Source organism: Haemaphysalis longicornis, unplaced genomic scaffold (genome assembly GCF_048455015.1).
Source record: "Haemaphysalis longicornis isolate Haplotype H1 unplaced genomic scaffold, Haemaphysalis longicornis Haplotype H1 scaffold_8, whole genome shotgun sequence".
Lineage (NCBI taxonomy): Eukaryota > Metazoa > Arthropoda > Arachnida > Ixodida > Ixodidae > Haemaphysalis > Haemaphysalis longicornis.
In genome coordinates, this window is record NW_027526445.1 from 58,560,131 (window position 1) to 58,578,029 (window position 17,899).

Consider the following 17,899-nt stretch of genomic DNA (forward strand, 5'->3'; position numbering starts at 1 on the left):
TGAATAGATCGCAAAGGGTTAAACATTCTTAAGTGGTGGTGGGAACGAGGCGTCCTTCCCCAGGACAAATGGCATTGTTGAGCCGCATTAGGCTAATAAAGCTGCTGTATTTGGATAGGTTCTGCGACTTCTTATGGGAAAAATCAAAGGTAGGATTAATGAACATAGTTATAAAAATTATGCGGCCGCCAATTTTAATCGAGGGATAAGCACGTTATTTTCCGTAACTTTCATTAATCCCCAGTGTGGCTGGCCGAAACTTATAAATGAGATAAGATTCCGGAACCTCGCGGTCGTGGTGCGTTTTGAAGGCGGATTATAAAATCGTTGCTTTAAGATGTTCAAATGCATGCCCGGAACTGTTCACATCTCTTGACAGGGGCCAATAAGGGTAGCTTTTTGCACGAGAGCGGTGATTATTGAACCATATTCGGAAGGGCGTTTCAGTTTGGCCGATATATTGTTGCCTACAAACAGTGCACTCTAGATGGTATACGATATTAGCAGAGTCACAGTTAAAGTTACCTTTTATAATTACGTAGTAGTCTGAAGCCGTGCTGGTGGCGCGCTGTGTAGTGGTCATGTGTGGGGATACTTTACATCGGGGTTTATTACAGGGCATGCAACCAGTAGTTTCAGGTTGGTTGATACGAGAGTTAGTAAGAAAGTCGCCTAAATTCTTATTACGCCGGTAGACAACACGTGGTGGTTCGGGGAATATGCTTTTTAAGCGGTAACTTTGCATTAGGATATTGTGATATTTCTTTAGTACGGTTGAAACGCTTGGAGCGGGGAATGAGTGGGTTAAAACTAAGTAAGTTTGAGGGTTACCGTTCGGGGCTTTTTTCTTACAAATTTCGTCACGGTCTTATTGGTTGGCTCGCACAATAGCGTCGTCGATAACTTGTTCCGGGTATTTTTTATCCAGGAGGGCGGTCTTGAATTCTCGACAGTTTGAGTCAAAGTCAGCTTGGTTTGAGCCAACTCTCCCAAATTTTCTGCTCAAACCAAGCCGACTAAACAGCTTGTAGACAACTGTAGGTAGGCCGATGTGCCGGTAATTTTTGGTAGCCATGGGATCGCCATACTTATCAATCTGAAAATATTTGGCGTTTTTTCCCCATATGGAGCCTTTTTGAGTCTTCAAGCGGTCCAAAAAGTACAGCAAGCTTTTCCAGTACAATGCCCCCTCCCTCCTTCAAAATAGTCATGGTTAACCCGTCACCACCTGCAGCTTGTGCTATATTATGCCTTTGAAAGCCTTTCTATCTTCCTCTTTAGTTAGTAGTGGGCTATCGCAAGCTGAACTTGTACTATCAGCAGTTTCTCTATGGTCTAATGTCGCTAGAATACAGAGTGGCTTAGAGTCGTTCTGTCACCTTTATTATCTCGTCCAAGGTGTGCGTAATGTTACGCTTCTTTCTGAGTGCGCACATGCTGTATTTGACGATGACAAGATTTCACTTAGTTACTTTCAAGCTTCCCCCTATTTGCAGACGTTCTTCGGTTAGTGGAATGCTACGTGGATGCATGTCCTTTATTTTACTTCTTTTAATCAGTTTCCAGAGCTCGGTTAATTCTATCCGGTGAGCCGTACTTGACACTCTTGTTTGCATGTTTGGATATTAGTTCCTTTGTTTTCTTAGTTTGCCGGTTTGTCCCCTACATGTTGCTTCATCCGCCACCTGTACGTATACAGTGAGTGCAGATGTTAGGTTGTCATTTACCCTCTCGATACGGACCTCGTTTTGCTGTTAAGAATCACGAATTAGTTTTGAAGAGATATTTTAATCTCCTGCGATCTGGCTGTTAATGAATAAACGGGGGGTTTCTCAGTTTTCATAGGTTTCCTTTTTGTCATTTGACATTCAGCCGTAACTTGCATCTAACCATCCTATGATTGCTGCTCGAAATCTTACTTAGAACATCAACGTCTTGCGTGATACCGTTGCTGCCATTAAAAGTAATGCCGATTTCGTTTCTCGTTTTATGATCGGGACGTACCTCCACAGGACTGCAAAGTGTCTACTTCGTGGAAATAAAAGCAGTGCAAAGACACTGAACGGAAGGCAAGAAAGAGACAAACGCAGGCGCTGACAATCAATGAATAAATTCTTTTATTGAGTTGTTGAGTTATTTATTCAGTTTATACAAGACTAGCGGGGTCTCGTATATAGGAAAAACGAGATGATGTGCGAATGATCGGCTTCGCGAGCACGCTAATGCCATGAAATCCGCTAAAGATAGCTACTTGCCTTACAAGTTGCTTCATGCGCTAACGAGCCCTCGTTCGAGCCCTTGTTTGAGCAATGTCGTATCCTCAAGTGCTAAGGTGGCCTGAGAACACGCGAAATCTTTCAAGTTTTTTTGATGCACGAGCGGGCGGGTGCATGCGCCAGCAAACCGTCAGCCGACTGGTTTTCCACGGACATAGGATTTCTACAATCTCAACTGTATCTTCTTGGTTGTGTTTTTTCCGCATTTTCTATATTGCCTTCACGCAATAAAATTGTTTCAGTCGTTAGTCAGCGCCCGTGTTTGTCACTGTTCTGTCTTCAGTGAAGTTTCGTTTTGCTGTACTTTTTCCATGAGTATGAACCAACTAGCCCGTCTTCGCACTCTAGTACTCCATTTCGTATTTTCTCTGTAAAAGCGGTTACATATCGCCGCAGCCGTTGCTCGGGCGGACACGGCAAACGGTTGTAATTTGCTTTGCTCCCAAGGGCTTTCAAGTGTTTCAAAACTTAGCGGCGCTATGTCTGTCACCCTAGGGCGTCGTCCTATTCCTATCTTGGCGTGGAGACTGCGTTCCGGACGTAGCGCAGACAAAACAAAATTTGACAAGCCAGAAATAAAGCCGCAATAACATGGTCTCGGTATATGGTGCAGTAAAAGGAAGACTCTAATAAAATCTCTAGATGCAAAACATTTTTTTAACAATCTGAAATCATTCACACAGAGAGAAGAACATCCTATAAACAAACAAACACAAACAAAGGGACGAACAAGAAATATCTCATGCAATGCACGTCGCAACAGGATGATACAGTTCACGCTCACACAAGAAAACAAGATGACTATCAGGCGTGTTAAACACACAGCATGGAAGTATCCGTCTAAACGGCAAGTGGTAACAAATCTTATAAATGGCAGTAGCTTAAAAATTGCTTGCGTGGTGGTGGTGGTGAAAACATTTATTGAACATTTGTTAGCCGAAGAGCAGCATTGATGAGTGGGTCCTCAGTCCAGCACTCCAATGGCGGACTCTATCCGGCGGGCCCGCTCGATCCGCCGTTGCTTGGTCTTGCGGGGCAGTGCTCGACAGAGCAGCCTCCCAAGAGGTGAGGGTGGGGATGCGTATGGGGGTGAGCCCGTCTGGTGGACGCGGACACTCCCATACAGAGCCGAAGAGGGTGGGAGTTGGGCTCATGCAAGCCGGGCAGGTGCTAGTTTATTGGGTGGGAAAGAGGAGGTGTTTTGGTGTAAGATTGGGAACTTCTGTGTCTGGAGCTGCCGCTATAACGTGGCGTCGGCGCGGGATAGATAGTAGTGGGGGGAGGTATTGTTTTTCTTTGTGTGCGGTAGTAGGAGAGTGTGAGTGCATAGTTGAGAGGTTCGTGGTATGGGATGATGGACGCTGATGTCTTGGAGTCATCCTGGATCTGTCTGTCAGCTTCCTCTGATGCCCGGTGGGCCATTTCTCGGGCGAGCGCGTGTGCGTGCTCATTTCCAGGAAGGGAGGCATGGCCAGGGGTCCAGACGATATGAATTAAGGGAAGCTTGGATAGATCGGAGTGTAGAAGAATGTTGTCTGCTTGGATGGAGAGAATTCCAGAAGAATATGCCCGGTAGGCGACTTGCGAGTCTGTTATAATTGCCCAGGTATCGTCGTCTTCAGCTTCCGTGGGTCGGGCGGTGGTGATTTGGGACACAGCCAATGCCATTGCTCTTTCCTCCGCCACCCTGATGGAATCGGTGCGTACCGAGCAAGTTGTTTGCGCATTGCCAGTACTGTAGAGGCCAGGGCCTCTTTAGAGTTGGGGTTGGCTGGGTAACTCGATGCGTCAGTGTAAGTCCCATGTGGTTCTTGGCAGTACTTACGGGATAGCGCTTCAGCTCCGGCGCGGCTTCGGCCCTGGTTGGATTCCGCGTGCATGTTCTTGTGGAGCGGGGCAACTTGTAAGCGTGCCCGAAGGACAGGGGCAACAGGCACAGGGTTTGGTGGGAGAGGTGACGACGGCTCGGGGTATCCCAGGCGGGCGAGCCCATGATGACCGGTGCGGGTGTTGCTAAAGCGGGTAAGCTGAGCAGCTCTTTGTGCCTCAATTATTTCCTCTATCGTGTTATGGATACCCAATTGGAGGAGACGTTGTGTAGAAGTGTAGGGGGAACTACCAGGGCAGCTTTTCTTCCCGTCCGTAAGGCAGTGTTGAGGCGCTGGGGTTCGGAGCGCAGCAAATTGTGGAAAAGGACGTGGTAAGCAAGGCGGCTGATGAGTAGGACTGAACCATACGGATAGTATCTGCTTTTTTGAGGCCGGCGCGTCTGTTGGAGATGCGACGGATCATGTGCGTGATTTGCGTGATTTGGGTTTTGAGGAGGTGAACTGCGTGCGTAGCGCGGCCGTTAGACTATATATGGAGGCCTAAGACTCGGACTCCGGGGACGCACGGGATGAAATTACTGGTAAGGTAAACGGAGATTTCTGGCTTGGTTACTGGTCGCATGCGGGGAGGCAACACAAGAAGCCCGGACTTCTACGCTGTGCAAAACAGGCCTCCCAGACAGTCATAGTTCAGAACTACATCTGCTACCTCTAGCAGGGCGTCATGTATTTAGACGTCCGGTCAGCGCGTTGCTCACATGGTCCCATCGTCCGCGTACAGCGCGTGAGAAGCTCCGCTATAGCGTTGAATAGAGAAGGCAGCTCAGCCATGGTAACATTGAAGAGTATCGGAGATAGAACTGAGCCCTGGGGCGTTCCTCTTCCAGTCAGTTGCAAGGATGGTGAGCGGTGCTCACCTCACCCAATGGTGGCTGTCCTATCAGCCAGAAAGGCTCTGACGTAATTGTATGAGCGTTCTCCACAATTAATTGGTGCCAGATGGTCAAGAATGAGGTCGTGTGCGACGTCATCAAACGCACCTTTTGGGTCGCGTGTCAGGACGGCGCTTGTTTGAGCTCTGTTGGGATGATCCAGGATGTCGTGCTTGAGTCGGAGGAGCGCATCCTCTGTGGCCAGTTGGGAACAAAAACAGAACATTGTGTTGGGAAAAAGTGAGTGGCTTCGAGATGTGGTTGCAGCCTAGCAAGAATTATATGTTCGAGAAGCTTACCCAGAGACGTAGTAAGTGAGATGGGGGGGGGGGGGGGTAGTTTGCCAAATGCAAGGGGTTTCCCCGGTTTGGGTATCAGGATGATGTCCGCGTGCTTCCATTCCTGTGGTAGAGTGCCCTTGGGACACGCATCGTTGTAGTAAGCCGTCAACTGGGTTATGGCGCGATCGTACAGGTTGCGAAGTAACTTATATTGGATGCCGTCCGCTCCCGGTGCAGTGCTTTTTGTGAGGTGTTGAAGGGCCGCGCACACTTCCGCCTCTGTGATGTCAGCATCGAGCAGGACGTTCGCGTCAGAAGTGTCTGGGTAAGGCCGATACTGGGGGTAGGGACCGACGCTGATATAGCGCTGTTTCAGTGTAGGGAGAAGGGTATGTTTGTCAAAGTTTCCCCTGTGGAGTAATGTACTGATGACTTTGGTGGTTTCTGTTTTGGTCTGCTTGGGGTCGATGAGACTGTGTAGCAGCGACCATGTCTTTGCTGTTCCACGTGTTCCTTGTCGCTGGTTGCAGAAATTTTGCCAGTTCGCCCGTGTCAACTCTGCTGCGTAGCGTTCGGCTTCGGTGGTGAGCAAGGCGATCCGTTTACGAAGTTTTCGATTGTGCCTTTGCCCTCGCCATCGTTAGCGGAGGCTACGGCGGGCACCCCTAATATGAAGAAGATGGCTGTCCACGTCTGCCGTGTGAGCTGTTGTTTGTGTGGTTCTAGTAGTGCCTGCCAGATCGCTTTGAATTTGTTTAATCCACTCTGGGAGGGAAGGAAGAGGTGATTGCTCTGGGTCTTAAGTAATTGACGCAGGGTCAGTGTCGGGTAAGCTATCTCCACGCAGCAGGGCATGACGCTTGCGGAAGGCACCCCAGTCGGTGATTGCGACAGATCCGTTGGAAACTTTTGCGCCGAAGTATGCTATCTCAGTGAAGAAGGTGCAGTGATCACTGCCGAGTGTCTCTCCAACGTTTGACCGCCTGTGGTTGCTAAAGTCATGGGTTGCAGTGAGGTCCGGACATGTATCTCGGTAACGCTGTTACCCAGGCGAGTGGGCTGGCCAGGTTTTGTATTAACCGTAAGATGGTACCTGGCTATTGTGAGGGCTAGCTTTCGTTCCTTGGGATTTTCTGTCATGTAGCCCGAAGTAGGGCGTGCCTCGTTGAAGACGCCCACTATAATTACGGGGCTGTTGGTCCGTTTTGCTAAAGAGAGGGTGCGGTCGAAGAGGTGTTCAAATGTGTCTCGACTGGCCTAAGGCGTACTGTCTATGTTGAGGACGTATACACTTTTTGCTTGGAGGTATTCGGGATGATTTCTAGTAATACGTGCGGGATGTGATAGGGACTGCTTGCAGAGGGATCAATGACTGCAATCCTCTTGTATACAAATGTCGCCACTAGAGGCGCGTTTTCATGATTGCAATTTATATACTAAAAATTCTCGGTGATATTAGAGATTATTTTAGACGCACCTAATAGCTAAGATGACCATGCAGTTGCCTCTTGTTGCGGCTAGCAAGATGAGAAATGTGGGTAAGATACCTAGTGGGAAAAAAAATCGATAGATAGCTAACATGCTACCATCTACCGTCGAATCTCTCCAAAAAAAAAGTTTTAACATGCGTATCAAGCCTGATTGGCTTTACAGTTTGTTCAAGTTTATGATCAATGAAGTAGCCCTATTCACAGCATGATAGAGTATCATTCACCTATTATTTAAAAACCCTACCCATCCAAGCAGAATGAGATTGACCCCCCTACCCAAATTACGTATAACAAATTTAGATTCCTAAAAATACACAGAGAATTAACCCCCTGAATATGTTGAACCACCGCGCCAAATCAGAAGACACAGGACTATAGGAAGAGGACATACGAAGCGCTGACTTACAACTGCATTTTATTTTCTCGAACGACACCAAATAGGAACTGAACTAAAGAAAAGGAAAGTCCAAACAACTCCGCAAAAACACAAAAAAAACCGCATGAATACAAACACAGCCGCTCCACAAGTAACATTATCGGCACGTGTCCTGCTAAGGTGGTCTATCTCCTTCGTGAATGACATTGAGGCTACGTTGATGCAAGTTTCACCAAGGCATTCAATATCAGCGGCCTCTATAATTTCTTTAGTCAGACAGGTCAAGCTTCTCCCGATAACGCGGCAATCTTCCAGCAGCGGCTCGCAGCCCCAAGTATCTCAGTGGGTTGGAAGATTACCAGGCGCTTTCTTTTTAATGTTATTGTGGTGCTTCAGCTTGCGGCTATGAAGACATCTTCCGGTTTGACCGATATGCCTCTTTCCACAATTTAAAGAAAGATCGTAAACGACGACTTGACACCAACCAAAGAAGGGCGTTGTCTGCTTTATCTGACACGAGCATTTCTCCCTCCCAGACCGCAGTTTATGCTGCAGGGGGCCGACAGTTTCTTTGGGAAAAATAGCAGACTTCTATGCCCGCTCTGTTAGCTATACTTGTTAAGTTGTGCGGCACGCCACGAAAGTGCGGGATCACACCCACTTTTTTCTTAGGTCGTTGTTGTTGGTAGTGTGATTTTGAGCCAAAACTGCTACTTTTTGGCCGTAAACATACCTTTTGCAACCAAGGCCAGCACGTGCCGAGGGTAGCCTGAGCCTGAAAGGCGCGTGGTCTTCGCTCTGAAGTTGGCTTCGGCATTGTGGCTACAATATTTTGCAAGAGTATTATTAGAAGAGTCGCACATGGCCCATCTTTACGAATTTTGAATGTGCCGATGAAAAAGGCAACAACACTTTTGCACCTCTCGGCCCCTATGCCAGGAAGACGTGACCAACGAAAAAAAAACAGCCTAGTATCTAGGCACGTGACAGAATTAAAAACCGGTGTTTCATGAGTGAGTGTGAAAGGTTTCATGAAAGTTTGTAAATGGACAAGACACTCAAGACCTGTTGATCGAGACATTTGAGGCTATAATTAGGTATGACTAAGAAATCGCCCCCGTACCGGAAACCCTTTAGAACATAGCACTCTGAAACGCAGCTAGACATTGCTCTACCGTAAGGTGGTAATACCGAATCACTCAGTAAAGGGGAAACACAAAATGCAATGCAAATGCCATCTTTCTGGAGAAAAATACTATCTTCCAATGCCACAAACGTTGATGTCAGGTACAACGATAACAATTCAAGAAATCCGTCAACCATCAGACCTGCCACGTTTGAAACGAGATAGCTCGAAAGCGGTCTATGCAGTCTTCAGTGCAACAGAGGGTTTTTTTTTTCTTGTGGCAGGGACTAACAAATATCATCTATATCGATCAAAATTCAGGTAAGACATGTCAGAGCAGCAGTTGAATAATGCCACCCCTAAAAAAGAAAAGGAAACGGTTCCACTACGCGAAGCAAGCTTCCTGTAAAAACACGGCGAGGGATTTTTGCCAGGTGTTATTTTCTCAAACAATAGCTCGAACCGGCAAATCGATCTTCTGCAAATTCACTGAGAAGAACAACTATAGGCTAGTGTTTTTCTTTTGTCAAAATTCTGAGCTAGTTGCCCAGTTCAATCCTATTGCATAGTTACTTGGATTCAGATCTGACACGGCCCAAGGAGACATCTGTGCGGGGGAAGAAACTGCCAATTACTGCATCTACAGCTTTTGTGTAGTACACATTACTTTGCAAGGCCGCAAGACATTTGTTGCATGAAAATATACAATTCTTCTCTTTAAAAACGGAATTTGAATGTGATCATATATTACGCCCGCACTGAGCAATTTGGTATTAGCACACTACGATAGACCAGTGCAATTGCCTTTCACAGTGCAATGTGCGAAACATTTTCCGCTACGTGGATCATTTCTGAGTCATACTTAATTGTAGCCTGGAATGTTTCGGTCAACAAGTCTGGACTGTCTTGTCGATTTATCAAACTTGCGTGAAACCTTTGAACTCGCGCATGAAACACGAGTTTGTAATTCAATCAGGTCCCTCTATCTGAGGCTGTTTTTGTCGTTTGGTCATGTCTGCTGGGCACACGATCGAGAGTTTTAAAAGCGCTGTTGCCTTGTTTCACCAGCTTATTCACACTTGGTGAAGAGGAGCATTGTTGGACTCTGTTTTACAAATTCTCTTGCAACATCTTGAAGACACAATGCTCAAGCCAGCTTCAGAGCGCAGACGATGCCCCTTTCAGGTTCATCCTACCCGTGGGACGTGCTAGCCTCGGTTGCAAAATGTATGCTTAAAGGAGCCATGAAGACAAAATACAAGTTGGGTTTATTAGAAAGACTGCTTAGTCCCGATAACAATGATACCAATATCATTGCAATCTTCGAACAAATAACGGAGATATTAAAGAAAACGTGTGAAGCCGTGGCGACCCCCTAGCCAATTTCCCGCAACTTTTCTATGACGTCACGGAACCTTGTTTGTGTGATTGGAGGCCGCCCAACTGACCTGTCGCGACGACACATGACTGGACGTCTGTAATTAGACCTCTAGTTCCATTTGACCGCATCACTTGAATGCTAACGTGCAGTTAACGCACTGAAAATTATGTTTTATTGTTGGCCCGTGTGACGTCATTCGTGCTCATAACACGTCACTGTGGCGCAAAATTTGAAAGTTTTTATATACTTCTTGCTCTATTTTCGTTAAAAAAACATCGTTAGTGGCTCTAATGGAGCTGAGTGAGATACTGAATCCTAGTTCTTTCAAATTAAAGGAAGTTGTATTTTCTCTTCATGGCTCCTTTAAGGCCAGAAAATATAAGTTGCATGGCTGGCAACCACAGGAGCAACAAAAAATGCGTAAGAAAAAAATGGCTCGAATCCCGTACGTGCATGACGTACCGCACAACTTAAGAGGGATAGCTAACAGAGCGGGCACACAAGTGTGGTTTTCTGCACCAAAGAAACTGTTGGGCCTTTGAGAAGAAAAAATCTTCGCGTCAGATAAACAAGACAGCGACCTACCATGATTGCATTGAAGCCATCATTTACAACCTGCCCTTAAATTGTGAAGGAGGTATATCGGAAACACCGGAATATACCTTAATAGCCTCCTGCGGGACCACCACAATGATGCTAGAAATTATTGGCTGTTCATCTTGCCAACCACTGCGACGCGGCGGCTAGTCTCTGTTTGATGATTGCCGTGTTATCGGGAGAAACTGGAACACGGTGAATTGGGAAATTATAAAGGCCGCTGAGATTGAACACTTGGATGAAAATTGCATCAGTGTAGCCTCAATAGCACTCACTAAGACGGAGATAGACTATCTTGACAGGGCACGTGCCGATAATGGTTAGTTGTGGGGTTGGCCCTGTCTTTAAAAATACCGGTTTCAGGGGCGAAGCTCCTAAAGCCGTGGGTCTGTCCATCCCTTGTGTCTCGTGGTACGTGACCGCCTAGTTCGATGACTCACTCGCAGGTGGCGCTACGTGACCGCCTAGTTCGATGACTGAATCGCAGGTGGCGCTGGTGTGAGTGACGTCATGATGACGTCACTCGCACGTGACTGACACTATAAAAGGCAATCGCTGTTGACGCGCTTCCTCTCTCGCAACGAGTCACCGGATGGAGGAGGTGGTTGTTGACAAGGCTGCAGAGCGGAGGGCGCGCAGGGCGGCGGCAGCGCGCGCTCGCCGACAGGATCCCGCCATGCGCGAAAGAGAGGCCGAAACATCTCGTCTAGAAAGTCGCGCTTAAACCGCGCGTCGGTAGCTTCGGGCTGAGCTCGCTTAATGCGTTTTGCAGCCGCCTCGCGAGCTCTCACTGCATCGGGGTATGCCTGCCGATACGAGCGCTTGCTTGCAGCCTCACGAACCCTACAACAACAACAACAAACGAACAAGAACAAAATAAAAGAACAAAATAAAAGTTGATTTGTACAATGTACGCACACAGTCTTACGTCTTTCTTAATGATGTAATGGGCGAACTTTCACGGGAGAGTTACGGTTACCGATGATATCCCCCTCTCGAGCTTCGCCCCACTTATCATCATTCATTCCGTGGATATGGCGTGGTTTTTTCATGTGTTTCTTCATGACGTTTCCAATGGGTTGTTTTTGTAAGTTTATTGCATCTTTGGCATCGTTGGGGAAAATAAAATCCAGTACTAAGTCAGCGCTTTGTGTGTCCTCTGGCAACTGTTTTTTTTTTCTGGTCGTTTTAATGTGGTTAAACATGCATCACCAACTTCCCCCAGTATTCACGTTGTTAACCCGCAGTAACATGAGAAAATGTTTTATTCTCCACGCTCTTTAATTGCTATTTCTGACGTCTTTTTACAAATGAAGTCTTTCGAAATGTATTCGAGGTAGAATCAATTTATAAACTAGAATTACAATACGAATGCCGAAGAATCAGGGACCCTGTACTTTGAGTATATTCTCTTTCTGTTGCACTGCAAGGATTGAATTCTCCGAAATAAAGTATACAAAAATCAACCTGAAACTTCATGTGCCTCAGAATGTTGCTGTGTGCAGTATCCAGAGCTTGCAACTCAAACTTACTGTGGCTGAAATTTACAACAAGGTCTGTAGCAACGAGGTGATTAACAAATGGCGACAGTGCAATGTTGCATAGTACATGGACAACATTTGCATGCCAAAACACTCAGCAGTAAGAATAATCGGTTATTCTTGAGGGTGTGTCGTGGCACACACATACCGCATTTGATATCTCAGGAATTACTGTAATGAACACTTTCCCCACCCCGTTTTCCCGGAGGATTGCCAAGGGTGGGTCAAGACATCCAATCCTTGCCTGTGATCGTTTGGCCCAATGCCAAAAATATGGCCCTGCTCAATGTTCATACAAATGTCTTTACAACGTGTTATCACTTGTTCCTACCTTTCGGTTTTTGCTCAACCACTCATGTCAAGTCATACTAGTTTACCGACTGCCCTTTGGTGGTTGTTCCAAATACGTCCTCTACAGACCCCCACAACATACGGAGAATGCAGATGTGTTAAATTCTTCTTCTTTTGTTACAATATTCTCGGCGATGGCAGTAGCGTTGTCGATCGAACAGAAGTGTTTGATACTAGCTACGTAGCCGACCTAACAAAGCCGTAAGTTCACTTTTCAAATAATGACTGGTATAATGTGCACAACACTGCTGACTAGAGCAGAAAAAGAGCGACTTACAAACCAGCAGCAACAATTGACACGCTTGAAATAATGAACACAACATGGTCAAACTGAAACGAGCAAAACTGGTCAGCAGCGTAGCCACATGTCATGACATCAATGTTCTACCCCGATAAATAAGTCGGCCTGTCCGGTCGCAAGTTTTGTTTCTTGGCAATAGCACTAATCAGTGGCATTGGCAGCGTCGGGATGGTCGTCACGCTTCCTTGACAAAACACACGGATGACCATTGCAAATACACTGATTGGGACGACATCGGGCACTTGGAGAAGAAGTAGGACCTGATAAAAAAGGAGGCAAATTAGGCCCGGCTATGACAAAGTATCTTCCCAGCCGAAAAATGGGGATATGAGAATTTTTCCAACGTTTACATTCTGTAAAGGAAACTCCCAATACGAAATTTTTTTTCCGGATAGCACACAATAACTTGGAGTCCAGGCCCTCTCAACCACGCCTTCTTTGTTGCGGGCCGCTGCCATTGTCGAGGGCATGAGCTCTTATGTACAAAGGTGTTTCTCTATGTAGTTCTGCAGAATCTGAGCATTTTTTTGCATTCCCGCAACGCTGCGATCAAATTTGTGTGCACTAAAACTCTCTGCATTCAAAGTCACGTAACCAAAACTTGTAAGAGTGAGCTATGGAGAAAGCATTCCCAACGACTCATGCACTTCGCAGTCCCCACGACATATTTTGTTTTTGGTCCACACGCTGCTGCAGGTTTCGCGCACCCCTCTGAAGGAATTTTGTGTGGACCCCATTCGTTTCTTTGCGATGGTCGCCGGTGCGTCGACGCATCCAGAAAATGTGATGGTCAACCGGACTGTGCAGACGGAACGGACGATGACGACTGCGCGCCAACAGAAGGTGATAGAGGTCATAACAGACTGTTTTGTTTCCAGAGAGAAAATTTAAGGGCTCTTTTTTTGCTAATCAAGTACATTCCCTGGATATTTGGCGTTGGTGTTGATAATGATCTGTTTACTGCTTTGGATTACTTTTGGCGACTTACAAATGGTCATCATGGGTGCAGTCCAGCATATTACAGAAGTTTCTTTTGTAACGCATCGTAGTGCTGCTTGGTGCTTCAGTGCGTTTTTGCACTGAAGTAAAAGTTTCATTGCTTTATTCGTAATCAGAAACTACAAACTTAAGTAAAAGTGTAGCAGTATTTTGCTCCAGGTCAAACAAGGTGTCTGAAGCGTAGTACGTATTTCTGTCGATGGATATGCTTCAACTGATCGATATTGCTTGCGGATATGTTTACTAGATGCATAAACATCTTGAGGGTGATTAAGCTCCTTTGAAACCGACTACCAAGTGGAAAACAGACCACAAGTTTATATTTTATCGCAAGTGAAAGGCATGTTCTCTTCCATGAATTCCCCCACTTCTTCTTTGTGTTTCTGTTCTTAGTGCCAACAGGAGAGACAGACTGCCAGCAGAGACACAGAGAACCCAGTGCTTCCATAAAATTCATCTAACCACCACTTGTGCTATTGTGCAATGAAGAAAGCATTCCTAGGGGTTGATACTCCTCCTGGTCCTCGCCGTTTATGTTTTTGATGGGGGGTAGCACGCTGAAACAGGTTTTCTGTACAACTCTCAAGGCATTTTTTGTGGACCCGATATGTTTGCCTGCGATGGTCGCAGATGCGTGGACGCATCCGCAAAATATGACAATCGCTCGGATTTCGCTGACGGAAGCGACGAGTACGACTGCCCGCACCAAGAGGGGGGTGGCAGTCATGAGGGACTGCTTTTCCTACAACGATGAAACTTACGCCTCGGTTGTTTGCCTGCCAACTCTATTCTCTGGCTTTTTTTTTGTTGGGGGGGGCACCTAAGGACCTCGGAATGCCCAAAATTCGTGCGTTGTCTGGCGTACGCGTGGTGACTACAGCGAGCTGCATGAGTGGGCGCTACGCGGAAACACGAGAGGGCGTCCCTGTGCAACGTGTATATGAGTGCGTTCCGCCATCACGGATCCTATTTCCGTAATAAATAGGAAGCAACGCAAACCGCGTCATGCTGCAACTCTGCGTCTACGAACACAACAAGCGTCCCCGGATACAAAAGCGCGGGAAGCAGCCGCAACACGACAAAAATATCAAGCGGACCCGGAGCTAAGAGCGCGGAAAGCGTTGGCGCTTGCAATTAGAGTGCATTACTGCGCCTCGAATCATTCAAATCTCAGAGTGCATCATCACAACGGCAATACACAACTTGCGTATCAGTGCTTCGTACCATCGTCATCGTTTACGGCATGGAGATGCGCGATTTTCTTTGTCGCTGGTTTTTACTATTGTCTGTGCACCATCTCCTGTTTGGTATCCTATTGGCGAGTGAAAAATAGTGAATTTGAATGCACATTTCCTTATAACGAAAGTTCCTTTTGTAACGCATCGTAGTGCTGGTTGGTGATTCCCTGGGGTTTTTCAGTGGTGTCAAAACTCTTCTATAGCTTTTTTCGTCATAAGAAACTACAAACTTGACTCCACCTGTGGCAGTATTTTACTCTACATCAAATGGGTTGTCTCAAGTACAGTACGCACTATTGTCACTGGATATGGTTATACTCATGGAGATTTTTTCCAGATTCAGTTACTTGTTGCAGCAAAAGCTCGAAGTTAAATAGGCACATTTGAAAGGGCACAGAGTCCTAAATCAACCACAGACCACGCATGTTTGCTTTCCATCACCGCCCAAGCGCATGTTCCGTTTTTGAATTCCTTCACTTCCTGTTTTCGTTTTTGTTCTAACTAGCAGCGCTGGCACATAAAGCAGTATGCTACCATTAAATTCACATAACCAAAACTTGTACGAGTATGGTATGAAGACAGCAATGCTAGGGGTTGATAGTGTTCCTGGTCCCCAGCAGTTTAAGTATTATTGTGGGGTAACACGCTGCTGCAGGTTTCACGCACCCGTATGAAGGAATTTTCTGTGGACGCCATACGTTTGCTTGCAACTTTGTGTGCACTAAAACTCTGTGCCATCAAAGTCACGTAACCAAAAATTGTAAGAGTGAGCTATGGAGAAAGCATTCCCAACGACTGATGCACTTCGTGTCCCCACGACATATTTTGTTTTTGTTCCACACGCTGCTGCAGGTTTCCCGCACCCCTCTGAAGTAATTTTGTGTGGACCCCATTCGTTTCTTTGCGATGGTCGCCGGTGCGTCAACGCATCCACAAAATGTGATGGTCGCCCGGACTGTGCCGACGGAACGGACGAGTACGACTGCGGGCCAAGAGAAGGTGGTAGAGTTCATAACAGTCTGTTTTTTCCCAAAGAGAAAATTTCAGGTGCTCTTTTTTTTCTAATCAAATACATTCCCTGGATATTTGGCATTGGTGTTGATACTGATCTGTTTACTGCTTTGGATTACTTTTGGCGACTTACAAATGGTCATCATGGGTGCAGTCCGGCATATTACAGAAGTTTCTTTTGTAACGCATCGTAGTGCTGCTTGGTGGTTCAGTGCGTTTTTGCACTGAAATCAAAGTTTTATTGCTTTATTCGTAATCAGAAACTACAAACTTAAGTAAACGTGTAGCAGTATTTTGCGCCAGGTCAAACAAGGTGTCTGAAGTGTAGTACGTATTTCTGTCGCTGGATATGCTTCAACTGATCGATATTGCTTCCGGATATGTTTACTAGATGCATAAAAATCTTGAGGGTGATTAACTCCTTTGAAAGGGCGCCGACTACCAAGTGGAAAACAGACCACAAGTTTATATTTTATCACAGGCGAAAGGCATGTTCTCCCCCATAAATTCCCCCACTTCTTTGTGTTTCTGTTCTTAGTGCCAACAGCCCAGACAGACTGCCAGCAGAGACACAGAGAACCCAGTGCTTCCATAAAATTCATCTAACCACCCCTTGTGCTATTGTGCAATGAAGAAAGCATTGCTAAGGGTTCATACTCCGCCTGGTCCTCGCCGTTTATTTTTTTGATGTGGGGTAGCACGCTGCAACAGGTTTTCTGTACAACTCTTAAGGCATTTTTTGTGGACCCGATATGTTTGCCTGCGATGGTCGCAGATGCGTGGACGCATCCGCCAAATATGATAATCGCTCGGTTTGCGCTGACGGAAGCGACGAGTACGACTGCCCGCACCAAGAGGGGGGTGGCAGTCATGAGGGACTGCTTTTCCTACAACGATGAAACTTACGCCTCGGTTGTTTGCCTGCCAACTCTATTATCTGGCTTTTTTTTTTGTTGGGGGGGCACCTAAGGACCTCGGAATGCCCAAAATTCGTGCGTTGTCTGGCGTACGCGTGGTGACTACAGCGAGCTGCATGAGTGGGCGCTACGCGGAAACACGAGAGGGCGTCCCTGTGCAACGTGTATATGAGTGCGTTCCGCCATCACGGATCCTATTTCCGTAATAAATAGGAAGCAACGCAAACCGCGTCATGCTGCAACTCTGCGTCTACGAACACAACAAGCGTCGCCGGATGCAAAAGCGCGGGAAGCAGCCGCAACACGACAAAAATATCAAGCGAACCCGGAGCTAAGAGCGCGGAAAGCGTTGGCGCTTGCAATTAGAGTGCATTACTGCGCCTCGAATCATTCAAATCTCAGAGTGCATCACCACAACGGCAATGCACAACTTGCGTATCAGTGCTTCGTGCCATCGTCATCGTTTACGGCATGGAGATGCGCGATTTTCTTTGTCGCTGGTTTTTACTATTGTCTGTGCACCATCTCCTGTTTGGTATCCTATTGGCGAGTGAAAAATAGTGAATTTTAATGCACATTTCCTTATAACGAAAGTTCCTTTTGTAACGCATCGTAGTGCTGGTTGGTGATTCCCTGGGGTTTTTCAGTGGTGTCAAAACTCTTCTATAGCTTTTTTCGTCATAAGAAACTACAAACTTGACTCCAACTGTGGCCGTATTTTACTCTACATCAAATGGGTTGTCTCAAGTACAGTACGCACTATTGTCACTGGATATGGTTCAACTCATGGAGGTTTTTTCCAGATTCAGTTACTTGTTGCAGCAAGAGCTCGAAGGTAAATAGGCACATTTGAAAGGGCACAGAGTCCCAAATCAACCACAGACCACGCATGTTTGCTTTCCATCACCGCCCAAGCGTTATGTTCTGTTTTTGAATTCTTTCACTTCCTGTTTCCGTTTTTGTTCTAACTAGCAGCGCAGGCACAGAAAGCAGTATGCTACCATTAAATTCACATAACCAAAACTTGTACGAGTATGGTATGAAGACAGCAATGCTAGGGGTTGATAGTGTTCCTGGTCCCCAGCAGTTTAAGTATTATTGTGGGGTTACACGCTGGTGTAGGTTTCACGCACCCGTATGAAGGAATTTTCTTTGGACCCCATACGTTTACTTGCGAATTTGCGTGCACTAAAACTCTGTGCCATCAAAGTCACGTAACCAAAACTTGTAAGAGTGAGCTATTGAGAAAGCAT

The 17,899-nt window shown here is 46.4% G+C and overlaps 1 protein-coding gene across 3 annotated transcripts in view; it reads left to right on the forward strand.

Annotated features, from left to right (window-relative positions):
• LOC144148667 (SCO-spondin-like) overlaps positions 1–17,899 on the forward strand; it is a 33,420-nt gene that overhangs the window by 12,035 nt on the left and 3,486 nt on the right. For 2 of the 3 annotated variants that reach the window (XM_077680182.1, XM_077680185.1), the window contains exons 4-5: positions 13,178–13,324; positions 15,571–15,717. In XM_077680182.1, coding sequence (XP_077536308.1) covers positions 13,178–13,324; positions 15,571–15,717 — 294 coding nt within the window. The remainder of the gene's footprint in view (positions 1–13,177; positions 13,325–15,570; positions 15,718–17,899) is intronic. The other variant, XM_077680184.1, reaches the window with a different exon arrangement.